Here is a 17,389-nt window from a genome sequence, read left to right on the forward strand (position 1 = left end):
AAGAGAGAGGGAAAGAGGAAAAAATAAAAAATATATAGCTATAAAGGAAAACACAAAGAGACACATGTCCAGGACTCTCCGTGTAATGCACCTGCTTTGGCGAGGGCATCAGTTTGGTCATTGAGATCTTTGTCTTGTCCTGGTTGACGTGAGTGGCCTCGGACCTTTTTCCACATAATTACTTAAATTCGTAATATCTACTGATGTCATTAATATTATAAGAGCAGTTATAACTGAATTAATCCCAACGTAGCATTTAAGGTGAGGAAGAGAGATAGGATGAAATCCGAATGAAATAGCGAAAGATAAAGTTCAGATGTAACGGAGCAAGTCACTTCAACACTTCACACACTGCAAAACACTGCATTTAAAACCACCAAAGGCTGCGTGCTAACTGCTAGCCTTAAAATGCTAATAGCTTAGCTTGGCTATTTGTTTACAAACAGCTCAAAAATGGCACTGGCGGACTGCACTTGCACACTTCAAATTTACCCCGGAAAAGGTTTCTTAGAACTACCGGGTTACGGCTGTTACTATGGCAATGTACCCTACAATAACTAAGTGTGCTACACACAGTCTATGGTTATACACAGTTTAAGTACATGCAGGAGGTGTCAGCGCACCTCACACTACACAACCAAAAAGCACTATAGATTCTTATCTTTCCTTATTAGCACTGAACAATCTCAACTCGTTCGAGTGAGGTAAATTAATGTACAGCTTTACTGCAATAAATACAATAACTGTCCATGATATCTCGGCGGATATCAGCACATATTTATACAGACAAAAACGCGTGGATTTAACCACAATTTCACTTGATCATTTCAGATTCGAGTCCTTTCAAAACCTGAATTAATAAAATTAATGATTAATTCCCTTATAAAATTTAAATGAGTTAAATTCCTTACAATTGTGTTCATAACATTGAGTGTTTTCTCAGAAGGATCAGATGGAAGTGTGCAATAAATAATTTAGTCATGCCAGAGCTGTGTTAATTATTCTAGGATGTAGAAGTAAATTAATCTTTTTTCAATGCCCTTGTGTTATAGATGGAAAGCCCACTTCTACAAAGTATTTAGATGGAACTCTGAACAACCTCAGCTGTCCCAGCACCATACACAATGGCTGTAAGTCTATGGGAAAAGATAGCGTAACGGTCATGTTGCTGTATGCATGTCCAACCATGACCATATGCTTTTGTTTGTCTGTATAAGTGTTTTGTGTTTGTATCTGGTTTTGTTTGTGTGTAAAGAACACATGACATGGGATTAAAGTGACAGTAAATGCAGTGTCTATGTGTGTTTGTTTTAGTCAGAACACTAGCAGCATGTGGTGCCACTGCAGATAATTTTAAATTTAGTTATGAAGGGGGTGGACACTGTCTGTGACACTGCATGCCAGAGTAGAGGGAGTTCATACTGCTGTCACGTTCCCACTCCACTTTCTCATTCAGTCTTCAAGAGAGTGGTCTGATAGAGAAAGGTGACAGTTCACTTCAAAATTTCTCTTGTCGTCCCCAGGCCATCTCATCAATATGCAGCGTTCAACACCTGTGGACCCCACAAAGATGGGGACTGGAAGAGCCATCGCTGTCCTCACCTCTGGAGGAGATGCACAAGGTGAGGAAGTGTGTATTTGTGTGTATGGGCCTTTATGGAGACCAACTCTGGAAGTAGGGCTTTAAAGAGTTTTGGGGTGCACTATTTCATTATCTCTTTATCTTAATTTCTAATACTGAAAGTAACAAGTGTTGTGCCTTAAAACATAACTTTTCCACATTTATGATGTGACAACTTTATACAACAAAACAAATAATCTACCACTGGTCTTGTAGTTAATGTCAATAGATTAAAATGTAAAAACTTAAATTTTCTGTAAAGCTGCTTTGCAATAATTTGTATTGTGAAAAGTGCTATACAAATAAATGTGAGTTGAATTGAACTGAATAGATTATTGAGTTACTATGTTTCTGTGTATGTACACTACCATTCAAAAATGTAGGGTTTGTAAGATTTTTCAGTGTTCAGTGTCACATGATCCTTCAGGAATCATTCTGACATGCTGATTTGGTTCTCAAGAAACCTATCTTACCATTATCGCAGTTGAAAGCAATATTTTTGTGGAAACCCTCATCCAATTTTTTCAGGGTTATATGTTGCTTTGAAAGCTCAAAAGAACAGATTTTATTTGAAATGGAATTATTTTGTAATAAATGTATTTACTGTCACTTTTGATCAATTAAACATGCCCTTGTTGAAAAAAAATATTTACTTATTAAAAAAAATCTTACTGACCCCAAACTTTTGAATGGTAGTGTAGCTGTTTTTGGGTAGTTCATGCATAACATGTCTATGATTTTTATTCGGAGTATATTTTACATGCATCAAGAGTTTAGGTAAAATAATTTATATGAATCTGTAAGGGAAGGTATTCCTTGTAAGAGGAAATAGGGAAAGTATATTTATATCAGCTAACATCAATTTTTAACAATTAATTTATTAACCTATATATCTTTGTTCCATAGAACACTAAAGGAGATGTTTATATTATCAAGATCCCCCCCCCAAAAAAACCACTATAAAATTCAACATGAAAATGTTTAGGAAAAAAGTCTTGTTCATGCTTTTGTGTATTCCAAATTGGTGCAATTTGTTCTCTTCCTCATCGTTGTTGCATAATTTGGACAGTATAGATCACTGTCCACTTTTGTTGGAAAAGATCAGCATGGTCGTTCTGCTAAACATCTCTTGTGTTTCATGAAATGAAGGAATATGTGTCTAGAATGACATGAGAGTGAGAAAATGATGGCATAATTTCAGAAGAACTATACCTTTGAAATAGAGATTTGATTTTGCGGCGTGAGAAAAATATCAGTGTTTGTCATTTAGGAAGGTTTTTGTCTGCATTATCAAGAGCAATATGCAGTTTCCGCCTCTTTTGCATTAAAATGCAAGACATAAAGTCAAATGTGTGTGGTATTGAATTTTCGGCATAACTTGATAGATGGTCATTTGAAGTGGTTTTGTTGGGTGCTTGATTACCTGATTGAACTACCACCTCCTCATTTACTATTGCAGCCATGTTGAATGAGCAACAGGAATCATATATCAGAGAGGTCATGAGAGGTGCTAAAGCTTTCACACTGACATTTTATCCAACCTTTAGCAGTAGGAAAAAGAACCGACCTTTAACCTTATCTGGTACCAGCTGGAGAATAAGTCAAATAACTGTGTAATGTCAACTAGTCCTAGAAGAACCTTAACTATGGTCATCCCATCATTCCCTTGCCCTCTCACTCAATTCCTCCCCATGATCTCTCTGTCTCTCTCTCTGTCTGAGGGGTGTTATATTTAGCTGGTGACCTTTGGGGAAATGTGGTTGCTTTAGAGAGCTGGGCAATGAAGCTTGCCTGTTGTCCTCTCTGGTTCAATCTTAAATGAAACTCGAGCCACTTAGATTGCCCTTTTCAATGGGACTTAACCACCATGTGTGTTTGTGTGACCAGATGACAAGATGACAGGTTTAGAATAAAACCAAAAGCAGTTTTTCTCACTCACTTTCCAGTTAATTAGTAGTTACCTTGATACCTTTCACGAACAGTCACCAAAACTGAATTAAATGTAATGCTTGTGACAAATTAAAGACAACCTTAGACCTCTAGTTCTGGTATATAAATGTCTAGCAAATCAAAAGTCTAGAAAATATGTGCAATAATTATGCTTCTTTATTTATTATACTGTATCTCAGGTATGAATGCTGCTGTCCGAGCCACGGTGAGGGTTGGGATCTACACCGGCGCGAAAGTCTATTTTGTACATGAGGTTTGTACATCTAAGCACACACACATAAGAAATAAAGAATTAAAGGTGAAAGATTGGCACTCGCTGTACACAGAAATTGAGAATTTGAAATTCACTTTCTAATTCACTCAGCTCTTGCTCAATTCAAAATCCACTCAATCTTTTAAAGTTGATGTATTATATAACGTGTGTGTGTTCAATTATGCATCCTCCAATCTTTGTGTGCATCTAGGGTTATCAGGGCCTAGTCGATGGAGGAGATAACATCCGACAAGCAACTTGGGAGAGTGTGTCAATGATGCTGCAGCTGGTAATAAACTCATCATCTCCCTTCACCTTCAACCAGGAGCATCACTAGACCCTTTTTACTGGGGCACGATTCACGAAACAGTTCACTAAATCACTTAATCGTATGTAGCAGTTTCTCACACCGTAACAGGATACTTTATGACAGAAAACAAAAATAGCGCTGAATGAGGAATTAACCCATAGTCCATTCCATTGTGTGACACAAAACACGCAAATGGTAATATCATTGGTTTATCAGCAATGAAGCTGCTCTTTATTGCTTGTGAAAATGCAGTACACTCAGTACTGCAGGTGAAGACAATTTATATCCAAAACAGTATCATAAAAGAGCATCACAATTTTAAAACACTTTATGATGGGAGGCCTGTGTCCCAGTGTTTATGGAAGGCTAGAAACGCTCCTGCTTTCAACAAGCATTTTTGCTCATTGTATTTATTATTGTGCATACATCAATATAACTGTAACTAAGGGATGAGTGCATCAGGTTATTTGTGTATGCATGTAAGCGATCATGTTGCATAGTATAACTGCTGTGGTCTAGCACAAAATGCCAGAGTTCACCCAGAGACCTGCTTTTGAGACTTGGGGTAATGTTACACACACACACACACATATAAACACTACTGCCCACACCACAAATTCCAAGTGAGTAATCACATGAGCCACAGACAAATGACGTCATGACAATGCTGATTGGCTAATGACACCACAAGAGCATGGGCAGTCTCAAACCCTTGTTAACCAGCCAAACCTTAACCTTTGGTCTAGCGCCGCAGCCAGAAAGCAATGTGGGTCTAAATTGTCCTTCTCATATTAGGTAAACCAGCTGAGGGAAATCTCAACCACACTAACCATCCACCACAGTTTAGTACAATATATTCCTCTAAAAACATCTGAAGTTAATTTGATGTTTTTGCTGAAGTATTTATGTTTATTATAATTTTTCTTATTTATCTCTGCCTATTTTGTCAGGGTGGCACAGTGATTGGCAGTGCCCGCTGTCAGGACTTCCGCTCTAAGGAGGGCAGAGCTAAAGCAGCATGTAACCTGGTGAAGCTGGGCATCACTAATCTGTGTGTTATTGGTGGAGATGGAAGCCTGACAGGCGCCAATGAGTTTCGCAATGAGTGGAGTGAACTGCTCCAAATCTTGCTAAAAGCTGGTAGGATATATATGTTGAGTGTAAGAGATTTCTTTTGAAAACATAAAAAAATCCCAAACTTTTGAAAAGTAGTGTATATAGTAGTATTTGAAACTACATTTTAACTTTGGTAATATATTTTATATGCAATATTTAGCAGAAAGTAAGACACTGTAGCTTAATATAAAATAAGGAGCTTGACGAGATTTAATGTGTCACTTTTTCATAGAGATTTCGAGTGAAACACATGTCTGTTTTTGCTCATAGGTAAAATCACAGCAGAGGAGGCTAAACGCTCATCTCATCTGAACATCGTTGGGATGGTTGGCTCCATCGACAATGATTTCTGTGGCACAGACATGACCATTGGCACTGATTCGGCTCTGCACAGGATCATGGAAGTAGTGGATGCCATCACAACAACAGCTCAGAGGTACATACAAACACACTCTTGCATGTACATAGGGCACTACACAGTTGACAACACATTGATTTGTCTGTTCTTATCTCACCTTTGCAGTCATCAAAGAGCCTTCATTCTGGAAGTGATGGGGAGGCATTGTGGGTATGTTGCAATATGGTGCATGGATATGTCATTTGTATGTTCCGTTATTATCTGTTCTACAACAAAATCAATATCTTATGCCAATCAGTGTTCTGTAATTTGACTTGATTATTGATCATAAATCAGTTGCAGTAGTATCATTACACTAGGTTCCCACACACACACACATATAAACACTACTGCCCACACCACAAATTCCAAGTGAGTAATCACATGAGCCACAGACAAATGACGTCATGACAATGCTGATTGGCTAATGACACCACAAGAGCATGGGCAGTCTCAAACCCTTGTTAACCAGCCAAACCTTAACCTTTGGTCTAGCGCCGCAGCCAGAAAGCAATGTGGGTCTAAATTGTCCTTCTCATATTAGGTAAACCAGCTGAGGGAAATCTCAACCACACTAACCATCCACCACAGTTTAGTACAATATATTCCTCTAAAAACATCTGAAGTTAATTTGATGTTTTTGCTGAAGTATTTATGTTTATTATAATTTTTCTTATTTATCTCTGCCTATTTTGTCAGGGTGGCACAGTGATTGGCAGTGCCCGCTGTCAGGACTTCCGCTCTAAGGAGGGCAGAGCTAAAGCAGCATGTAACCTGGTGAAGCTGGGCATCACTAATCTGTGTGTTATTGGTGGAGATGGAAGCCTGACAGGCGCCAATGAGTTTCGCAATGAGTGGAGTGAACTGCTCCAAATCTTGCTAAAAGCTGGTAGGATATATATGTTGAGTGTAAGAGATTTCTTTTGAAAACATAAAAAAATCCCAAACTTTTGAAAAGTAGTGTATATAGTAGTATTTGAAACTACATTTTAACTTTGGTAATATATTTTATATGCAATATTTAGCAGAAAGTAAGACACTGTAGCTTAATATAAAATAAGGAGCTTGACGAGATTTAATGTGTCACTTTTTCATAGAGATTTCGAGTGAAACACATGTCTGTTTTTGCTCATAGGTAAAATCACAGCAGAGGAGGCTAAACGCTCATCTCATCTGAACATCGTTGGGATGGTTGGCTCCATCGACAATGATTTCTGTGGCACAGACATGACCATTGGCACTGATTCGGCTCTGCACAGGATCATGGAAGTAGTGGATGCCATCACAACAACAGCTCAGAGGTACATACAAACACACTCTTGCATGTACATAGGGCACTACACAGTTGACAACACATTGATTTGTCTGTTCTTATCTCACCTTTGCAGTCATCAAAGAGCCTTCATTCTGGAAGTGATGGGGAGGCATTGTGGGTATGTTGCAATATGGTGCATGGATATGTCATTTGTATGTTCCGTTATTATCTGTTCTACAACAAAATCAATATCTTATGCCAATCAGTGTTCTGTAATTTTACTTAACTATTGATCATAAATCAGTTGCAGTAGTTTTGTTATACACAAGGTTACCACCAGTGTTATTTTAGTATTGTTGAGATACATTATATATATATATTTTCTATTGAGTTATTATAATTTTTGTATTTTCATTTTAATTTTAGTTAATGTTTTAGTGATTTATTGTGTGCTTGTGTCATTTTGTATGTTATTATTTATTTTATTTTATTTTTATTATTATGTATTATTTTATTATTTAGTTATTTTAGTACATCAAGTTATACTAATTGAAAATGAGAAATGTTGCTTTGGAAACTAGATTCAATAAAAATTAAATAAAATAAGTTTGTTTTTATATTTTATTTTATTTCAGTTAAAGTTTATTTAATTTTTTTAACGTAAAAAAAATGTTTTTTATTTTTATTTTAGTTAACTGTAATAACCCTGGTTATCACAATACAGTGTTTCTCTTATGTTCTGCCACTAAACGAGAGTGTATGTATATGTTTATGTGTGTATATATAGATATTTGGCCTTAGTCACTGCCCTGGCGTGTGGCGCTGACTGGGTTTTTATTCCTGAAATGCCCCCAGATGAAGGATGGGAGGACCATCTGTGCAGGAGACTTACCTATGTAACATCTATACACATTATAATTGTCTTATTTGTCATCATAGTCAACATCATCATTATTATATTCTGTCTAATGTCATTATGCTGTCTTCATTGTGCAGCAAAGAAGCATTGGAAATCGTTTAAATGTCATCATTGTGGCAGAAGGCGCTTTGGATCGCCACGGCAAACCTATCACTTGTGATATTATCAAGAATGTAAGCCAAACATTGCTGCATAAAAATATGATCATTGTGATTTTTTTATCAGCCGGTACTTAACATGACATTGCTAATTCTTCACATTTGTTTGTGTTTGTTTAGCTGGTCACTAAGAAGCTCAGCTTTGACACACGTGCCACTATTCTGGGTCATGTGCAGAGAGGAGGAACCCCTTCAGCCTTCGACAGAATCTTGGTATGATTCAGATTTTGAAAATATTTTTGGTTTATTTGATGCATCTGTAACATGCTGCCAGTAAGGTCTTCCCCTGTCTGTCTTGTTCTCAGGGCAGTAGGATGGGGGTGGAGGCTGTGATGGCATTGCTAGAGGCCACTCCTGACACCCCTGCATGTGTGGTCAGTCTGTCTGGAAACATGGCGGTTCGACTGCCCCTCATGGAGTGTGTGCAAGTGGTGAGCAGTAACAGACACATTCTGACTTGGCTGCATAATTTTCATATTTGATTTGTTTTTTTGTGGTCATCTAAAACAAAATGCTGTTTTCCCAGAATAGAAATGTACGGTATGTGTTTGTTTTTTATATTATTTTAATTTGTATACTTAAGTAGCGCTGACTGGGTTTTTATTCCTGAAATGCCCCCAGATGAAGGATGGGAGGACCATCTGTGCAGGAGACTTACCTATGTAACATCTATACACATTATAATTGTCTTATTTGTCATCATAGTCAACATCATCATTATTATATTCTGTCTAATGTCATTATGCTGTCTTCATTGTGCAGCAAAGAAGCATTGGAAATCGTTTAAATGTCATCATTGTGGCAGAAGGCGCTTTGGATCGCCACGGCAAACCTATCACTTGTGATATTATCAAGAATGTAAGCCAAACATTGCTGCATAAAAATATGATCATTGTGATTTTTTTATCAGCCGGTACTTAACATGACATTGCTAATTCTTCACATTTGTTTGTGTTTGTTTAGCTGGTCACTAAGAAGCTCAGCTTTGACACACGTGCCACTATTCTGGGTCATGTGCAGAGAGGAGGAACCCCTTCAGCCTTCGACAGAATCTTGGTATGATTCAGATTTTGAAAATATTTTTGGTTTATTTGATGCATCTGTAACATGCTGCCAGTAAGGTCTTCCCCTGTCTGTCTTGTTCTCAGGGCAGTAGGATGGGGGTGGAGGCTGTGATGGCATTGCTAGAGGCCACTCCTGACACCCCTGCATGTGTGGTCAGTCTGTCTGGAAACATGGCGGTTCGACTGCCCCTCATGGAGTGTGTGCAAGTGGTGAGCAGTAACAGACACATTCTGACTTGGCTGCATAATTTTCATATTTGATTTGTTTTTTTGTGGTCATCTAAAACAAAATGCTGTTTTCCCAGAATAGAAATGTACGGTATGTGTTTGTTTTTTATATTATTTTAATTTGTATACTTAAGTAGTTCATAGCTCATAAGTTTATTAGTTGCAGTTTTTGCTGTACACTGCTTACACACATTTTCAAAACTTTGCCTCTTTTTTTTTTTTCAAAACTTTACACACAAATCCAAGAATTGCACACACAAAATGCAAAATGCCTCACATGAAGCACTGCATTCCAAATATCACAAACACATCTCAAAAGCAAACATTTGTCTTACGTTGCAAACACCTTTGCCATGATATTATACAGTATTTTTTGGATATATCATAAACACACATTTATTCAAAACCTAAAGCTCTTCTTTCATGAGTTCCTCTGTACATTTCTGTACATGATTGAAAGTAATTGGCAGAGAGATGTTGAAAAACACGAAAGCAAGATTGAAACCAAACTTTTTTTTTACTTGTAAGCATTTGTGGTTGTGAATAAAGTATTACACAGTACAAAAGAAAATAAATACATCAACCATGTGTAGTTGTGTAGATGTGTATTTATAGACCTATTCTAAAGCCATGATGACTGAGTAAAGCAATGAGTGTTTGCACATTTGAGGAGTGAGTGTGAGGCACTGATGAATTAGTGTGGCATTACCCACATGAAAAAATACTATAGTCATTTATAGTAAATACTATAGTATGGTTCAAAAACACTATAGTAAAGTACTTTACTAAGTAATTTGTTGTGGTAATTCTATAGTTTCTGTGGTAATATAACAATTATAGTAATATAAACAAATTACTTTACCCAATACTGTACTAAGTTTTCTACAACTATAGGGTATATTATACTACAATACACTACAGTTTACTGAAGTAAAAACTAAAGTATACTGCAGTATTTATCACAGTTTATCAGTTCGCTATAGTTAATACTACAGTATGCTGTAGCATTAATTAACAAAGTGTTGTAAATACTATAATATATACAGTATAATACACTTTACTATAGTGGTTCAAAAACACTATAGTATTTACTATAAATGACAATAGTATTTTTTCATGTGGGTTTTGATTGGTCGTTTGAAAAAGGAAATCAAAATACTTCCTGTTAGATTTTTGTGTGAGAATTGTGTGTTGTGTTTTTAAAAAAGTGATTTATGAAATTGAAAACTGAGTCAAAGGCCGAGCATTAGTGTATGGTTTTGCAGATTTGGAGTGTGGTTCTGGTGTTCGAGTGTCAGAAATTGTGTGACAAGTAAAGATTTCGTGTGTAAGCAGTTGAAAAAACCTGTAATAATTGTATGTTTTATATCATTTTCTATCAACTACAGTTTAAATGTGCGGTCCGTAGGATTTTTAAACATTTTTTTTAAAGAAGTGTCCTATGCTCACCAATGCTGCTTATATTTAAGAAAAAATTAATAATAAAAAAAGTAATTTTGTGAAATAATAGTATAGTTTAGAAGAACTTTTTTTATTTTTTAATATATTTAAAATTTTTATTTACTTTTGTGATGGTAAAGCTGAATATTCAGCAGTAATGGCTCTAGTCTTCAGTGTCACATGATTCTTCAGAAATCATTCTAATATTTGGATTTGGTGCTTAAGAAACATTCTTATTATTATCAATATTAAAAACACTTGCTGAATCAAAGTATTTTTTAAATGTGTTTTAAAAAATCTGGCGGATCCCATTTATGGTAATAATGGTAGTGTAATTAAATATCATATTTAATATATTTAGATTTTTGCAGAGGCATATGTTAAAATGGCATAAACCAATCAGAGGCATAAATCAAACATCTGATGCAAATGTTTGGTTTGTTGATTTGATTTGTACCATTGTTAAGCAATTTAATTTGTAATATCTTCTCATTCTCGTTTTTAGACAAAAGAAGTGACCAAAGCAATGGCAGAGGGCAGGTTTGAGGAAGCTGTTAAGCTCAGGGGAAAGTGAGTTCTTTCTTTCTTTCTTTCGTTTTGTTATAACAAACTAATCTTGTGATTGATTTGCTGTTTCTCTTCTGCAGGAGTTTTGAGAACAACTGGAACACATATAAACTCTTGGCTCATGTGACCGCCCCAGAAGTGAAGGTGTATAACAAGCACCATTTTATCATGCAGTTTATCCCTTTTGTTAGGCTTTACTCCAAATATGCATGAATTTCTCTACCTCTTCTCTGTATTTATTTATTGTGATTTTTATCATCTTCCTCCTCCCATCTTTTTCTCCTTGTTTAGAGTAATATAAACATAGCTATCCTGAACGTGGGAGCTCCATGTGCAGGAATGAACGCAGCAGTCCGTTCAGCCGTCAGGATCGGTATCCTTCAAGGACACAACATGCTAGCTGTACATGATGGCTTCGATGGACTTGCACACGGAACTGTAAAGTATTTAACATACATGAGGAATCCATGAGTCCACATGAAAAAATGTGTTTATTCAATTTCATCTCCGTCTCCCGCTTTTCACAGATTGAACCAATGGCATGGGGCTACGTTGGAGGCTGGACAGGCAAAGGCGGTTCTAATTTAGGAACCAAGCGGTAAGACAGAAATGTTTATTTCATTCATTTTATAACTCTTTATAGTGCTTTAATATTACAACCCAACTATATTTCCATTTGGGGATTAGTAATAGATTAGTAGGATTGTTTAATCCTTTGGATGTTAGTGTATGTAGTGTGAGTTCCAGCATTTAGTTGTTGTTTTTGTTTCTCCCTGGAGGTCACTGCCAGCTAGTATGATTGAAGAGATCAGTCTGAATATAGCCAAGTTTAACATTCATGCCCTGGTTATCATTGGAGGGTTTGAGGTGAGAAAATTCCAAATACTAGTTCCAATATGAATAAAAACATTCTTTTTATTTGTCCATCTGCTACTACCTCACCTTTCTGTTTCCTTCTTACACTCTCTCTCTCTCTCTTGTTTAGGCCTTTGTTGGAGGTTTGGAATTAGTGACTGCCAGAGAAAAATTTGAGGAGTTGTGTATTCCCCTGGTTGTTATTCCAGCTACTGTGTCTAATAACGTTCCTGGATCAGATTTCAGCATCGGTGCTGATACCGCTCTCAATACTATCACAACTGTGAGAAACCACACACTATAAAATAAAATAATATACAGTTCACAGACATATAAGTCCACAACTATATGTGTAAGCATCTGTTTTGTGTCTTTTAAGACATGCGATAGAATCAAGCAATCCGCTGCTGGAACAAAGCGTAGGGTTTTCATCATTGAAACAATGGGGGGATACTGTGGCTATCTGGCAACCATGGCAGGACTGGCTGCAGGGGCTGATGCTGCTTATATCTATGAAGACCCATTTGGCATTCACGACCTGGAGGTGAAACATGTTTGGTATCATTGGAGGGTTTGAGGTGAGAAAATCCTGAATATTAGTTCCAATATGAATAAAAACATTCTTTTTATTTGTCCATCTGCTACTACCTCACCTTTCTGTTTCCTTCTTACACTCTCTCTCTCTCTCTTGTTTAGGCCTTTGTTGGAGGTTTGGAATTAGTGACTGCCAGAGAAAAATTTGAGGAGTTGTGTATTCCCCTGGTTGTTATTCCAGCTACTGTGTCTAATAACGTTCCTGGATCAGATTTCAGCATCGGTGCTGATACCGCTCTCAATACTATCACAACTGTGAGAAACCACACACTATAAAATAAAATAATATACAGTTCACAGACATATAAGTCCACAACTATATGTGTAAGCATCTGTTTTGTGTCTTTTAAGACATGCGATAGAATCAAGCAATCCGCTGCTGGAACAAAGCGTAGGGTTTTCATCATTGAAACAATGGGGGGATACTGTGGCTATCTGGCAACCATGGCAGGACTGGCTGCAGGGGCTGATGCTGCTTATATCTATGAAGACCCATTTGGCATTCACGACCTGGAGGTGAAACATGTTTGGTTAGACTGACGCTTTATTGAGTGTATATATCTCATTTGGCTTGTTTTTAACCATTAAACTTCTGGTTGGGAGGTAGACAAACGTGGAGCACTTACTGGAGAAGATGAAGACCACAGTAAAAAGAGGCCTCATCCTTAGGTTGGTCATTCTGTGACACAATCTGTTTCTGCATCTTTTCGCTCTCTCTTTTACATTGTCAACTTCTCCAGTAATCTAGACAAATGACTCCGGTCTTATTTAATTCTCGTACCAGCACTCTAAATAACATCAAACTGTTTTCCCCCAGGAATGAGAAATGTAATGCAAACTATACCACAGATTTTCTCTTCAACTTGTACTCCGAAGAGGGCAAGGGAGTTTTTGACTGCCGCAAGAATGTGCTTGGACACATGCAGCAGGTCTGTGTGTACAATATTGATAGCATTCTTTGTTTTTAACATTATAACAGAGCTGAGATTTCCTTTGTCATTATCTCTTTTCTTATGGTATTTCAGGGTGGAACCCCTACACCGTTTGATAGGAACTTTGGCACAAAGATGGGTGCTAAAGCAGTGTTATGGTTGACTGATAAACTGAAGGAGTGTTACAGACATGGTGAGTGAACAGTAATTTCAATGAGTGGCTGAGTAAAGGATTTTAACTGGATTTGAATTGTGTTTACATGTAAAGCACTTGCCAGGTAAAAATAGTGACTGGAGAGAGAGAGAGTTAGACAATTTTATAAAAATGTCATCAAATGTATATAAAATGCTAATAGTCAACTTTAGAAGGTCGAACTAAACATTATATGACCTGTTTGAACACAATTGTAGTTTATGCGAGAGTTATTTTTTAGCAACAAACATTTAATAATAATTTTTAACTTAAGTTTAAGTACTACTAGTACTAATTATAATTTATAAATATTTTAACTAATACTAAATAATGAGAAAATATACAAATAACATGTTTTACTAATTAATTGAATATCAGAGTCAAAATTGATGGTTACAGTCAAGAAGGGTTTAAAGGCCAAAAATCACAATTTTAAGAGAGGGATAATGACATTTAATGTGTTTTAACTTGTTACTTTTCATGCTAATTTTATCTTACAAAATAGTGTAACTAATATGGATATCTAATAATTCTCACTATATAAAAGCAGTGGGACACCAAAGTGTACCATATTCATGGAAAATGCCTCACATATGAACCTGACCCATTTGTGTGAATAATATTTTTCTTTTTGTCTATATCTTCATATGAGAAGGCCGTATCTTTGCCAACACACCGGACTCTGCCTGTGTTTTGGGAATGAAGAAGAGAGCCATGATCTTCCAGCCTCTCTTTGATCTCAAAGAGGACACTGACTTTGAGTGAGTGATCCTGCTATTTCATTTTACCGTTGTTTCATTTTATTGTACACATTGTCATTCACTGGATGAATCCTATCTTATCACTGCATCCTCATGTGCTCACACTGTCTGTTTCTGTTCCAGACATCGTATACCGAAGACTGAGTGGTGGCTGAAGCTCAGGCCCATTCTCAAGATTCTGGCTAAATACAAGATCAGTTTGGACACCTCAGAGACAGCTACAATGGAGCATGTTATCAAGAAGAGAGGAACAGTCTAGACTACACACACACACACAGAATTACAGTGGGATAGAAAGGTTTTTGAGCCATATGATCTTAGTATACAAGAACATTCAGTTAATCAACCTCATGTTCTTCATAAACCATATGAACACAAAAGGAAATATGGGTTACATGAGTGAACAAATAATGTCAGAATTTGTATTTTTGGATGAACTATGCCGTTAAGTAAAAATACGATTTCACTACTGGATTTCTCATTTTGGATTATGTCTGGACTAAATTGTACTATTGTTTAAAAATTAAAAATAAATAAAACGGGCTAAATGCAACCTGTACATTTTACAAGCTTTCACTGAACATAGATTGAAATTCGTTAAGACATTACTTATTTTCAGTGTGTTTTGGATTTTTATTCTAAAAGGCCAACAAATTATTTAGCTTCATTTTATAAAATGTACAAAATTTAGACTCCAAAATTCAGATTTTCTTATCTATATGGTATCCCCCAAAAACTGTACTAGGTATATATATATATATATATATATATATTCTATTATATATTACATTATCATAATTAAAACATTAAATATACTAATCCTACCACACATACCGGTTTTCTTCCAGTATGTTCCAGAATATCCTTTAACATCCTTGAAACCCTGACTACATACACCTTTCAGCATATTCATGTGGTGGTAAAATAAAGATGCTTGTCGACAGCTGTGTTGTTATACACTTTATTTTATAGTTAAAAAACACAGGTTTTCTAAAGCAAAATTTTTAGATTACAAATGTGAGATTCCAATACTAAAGAAGTTAGCAAACATGTGCAATAGCAGGAAAATGATGCCATGCTAAACAGTTCACAAGAGCGCCGCCATGTGGCGAAAGTATTATTACCCTAGTAACGGTAATAATCTAGTAAAACTTATAACTGCTGTTTTGAGTAAATGATATTTTTTTAAAAATTCATAACATCATTTACATTAAAAAAATACTCACTTCTTATACAAATGTATAGCTTTAGTTGAGCAAGTACTATTCTCAGCATATTTGAATCTTTTAAAGGGGTCATATGATACGATTTCAATTTTTCCTTTCTCTTTGGAGTGTTACAAGCTCTTGGTGCATAAAGAAGATCTGTAAAGTTGCAAAGACTAAAGTCTCAAATCCAAAGAGATATTCTTTATAAAAGTTAAGAGTCAACCACGCCTACCTAAAACGCTCACTCTAGCCCGCCCGCCACCGCTCACTCAAGCTGGCCTCCGCTCACTCTAGGCTGCCGTCCGCCGCTCACTCTAGCCTGCCGTGTGTTTCGTTGTGAAAGCGAAACTACTTTGTTTGGTCTTCCAAAAGGGGACACGACTAGAAATCAGTGGTTAAGTTGTATTTACAACACTGTTCCAGAACAGTTCAACCCAAATATTTTTTGTATATTATTTCTCTTTGAAGTGTTACAAGCTCTTGGTGCATAAAGAAGATATGTAAAGTTGCAAAGACTAAAGTCTCAAATCCAAAGAGATATTCTTTATAAAAGTCTACCTAAACCACGCCTACCTAAAACGGCTCGTTCTAACATGCCCCCACATGTCTACGTCACGATGTGGGAAGATTTCCATAACGCCGCCCAAATGTTCACGCAAAGAAAGAAGGCATAACTTTTATTCTCGCTGTATAGCCGCTTCGTCATGCCTAGAGCTGATCCATGCTGGTCGCTGAGGAAATACATCAACTTTGCGCTGTGGATCGCCTTTCACCCTGGATGAAGCGGAGTCCAGCCCGGGGTCGTCACATGTAGTTGCTACAAGCCCGCCGGCCGCGCCGTTCTCAAGCCCACCGGCCTCCGCTCACTCTAGCCCGCCGTGTGTGACGCTGTGTGTTTCGTTGTGAAAGCGAAACTACTTTGTTTGGCCTTCCAAAAGAGGATACAATTAGAAATCAGTGGTAAAGTTGTATTTACAACACTGTTCCAGAACAGGTTCAACCCAAATATTCAGATGTGTGCAGCCATTTTGCGGAGGATGAGGACTGTTTCCTGTGAGAGTAGCCTACAATGCCGGTGTCTGTTTCTATAAAGTGGGGCAGTTCCATCTTTGCAAGGACAGACTGGTGCTTCTGACTCACAGCCTGTAAATACGTTTTTTATATTTAAAGAATTTGCCACTGACGATTCAAACGCGAGTTTTAAGCAGTGTAGAGTAGCACTTGTTGTTTGTCATTTCTCCAGACATGGTTTTATGTATAAGCAACACGTAAAAAGACAGTATGAGTCATTAAAATCCGTATTTATGTCCCCACTGGATGCAACAAATGCCTCGTTTATAATGGGTTTTAATGTTTTTGTCTCGTTGCTCCGGCTGGGACACGGCAACACAGTATGGTAAGGGTCGTAACATTTCCGTCTCACGCTTGAGGTATTCAGCCGATCACAACGCACTGGATAGCTGGCCAATCACAGCACACCTCGCTTTTCAGAACGATGAGCTTTGTAAAAATCGGGCATAGAGGAGCAACAATAATGTACATTGTGGAAAATAATGTGTTTTTTTAAC

General features: G+C 36.9%; 1 protein-coding gene across 1 annotated transcript in view; it reads left to right on the plus strand.

The window, feature by feature from the left end:
* The window catches only part of pfkmb (phosphofructokinase, muscle b), a 19,400-nt gene extending 3,844 nt beyond the window's left edge, over positions 1–15,556 (plus strand). Inside the window, exons 3-25 of the mRNA XM_016467221.1 lie at positions 1,053–1,130; positions 1,524–1,622; positions 3,751–3,824; positions 4,036–4,113; positions 5,085–5,274; positions 5,521–5,686; positions 5,774–5,818; positions 7,690–7,798; positions 7,899–7,994; positions 8,100–8,192; positions 8,285–8,410; positions 11,217–11,281; positions 11,359–11,422; positions 11,570–11,716; positions 11,806–11,876; positions 12,058–12,145; positions 12,264–12,416; positions 12,513–12,677; positions 13,335–13,396; positions 13,545–13,656; positions 13,753–13,852; positions 14,508–14,613; positions 14,737–15,556. Of these exons, the coding sequence (XP_016322707.1) occupies positions 1,053–1,130; positions 1,524–1,622; positions 3,751–3,824; positions 4,036–4,113; positions 5,085–5,274; positions 5,521–5,686; positions 5,774–5,818; positions 7,690–7,798; positions 7,899–7,994; positions 8,100–8,192; positions 8,285–8,410; positions 11,217–11,281; positions 11,359–11,422; positions 11,570–11,716; positions 11,806–11,876; positions 12,058–12,145; positions 12,264–12,416; positions 12,513–12,677; positions 13,335–13,396; positions 13,545–13,656; positions 13,753–13,852; positions 14,508–14,613; positions 14,737–14,872 (2,423 nt within the window). The 3' untranslated portion in view covers positions 14,873–15,556. The remainder of the gene's footprint in view (positions 1–1,052; positions 1,131–1,523; positions 1,623–3,750; positions 3,825–4,035; positions 4,114–5,084; positions 5,275–5,520; positions 5,687–5,773; positions 5,819–7,689; positions 7,799–7,898; positions 7,995–8,099; positions 8,193–8,284; positions 8,411–11,216; positions 11,282–11,358; positions 11,423–11,569; positions 11,717–11,805; positions 11,877–12,057; positions 12,146–12,263; positions 12,417–12,512; positions 12,678–13,334; positions 13,397–13,544; positions 13,657–13,752; positions 13,853–14,507; positions 14,614–14,736) is intronic.
* Positions 15,557–17,389: the final 1,833 nt, after the last annotated feature.

The sequence above is a fragment of the Sinocyclocheilus anshuiensis genome, unplaced genomic scaffold (assembly GCF_001515605.1).
Source record: "Sinocyclocheilus anshuiensis isolate Anshui unplaced genomic scaffold, SAMN03320099.WGS_v1.1 scaffold44, whole genome shotgun sequence".
Taxonomy (NCBI): domain Eukaryota; kingdom Metazoa; phylum Chordata; class Actinopteri; order Cypriniformes; family Cyprinidae; genus Sinocyclocheilus; species Sinocyclocheilus anshuiensis.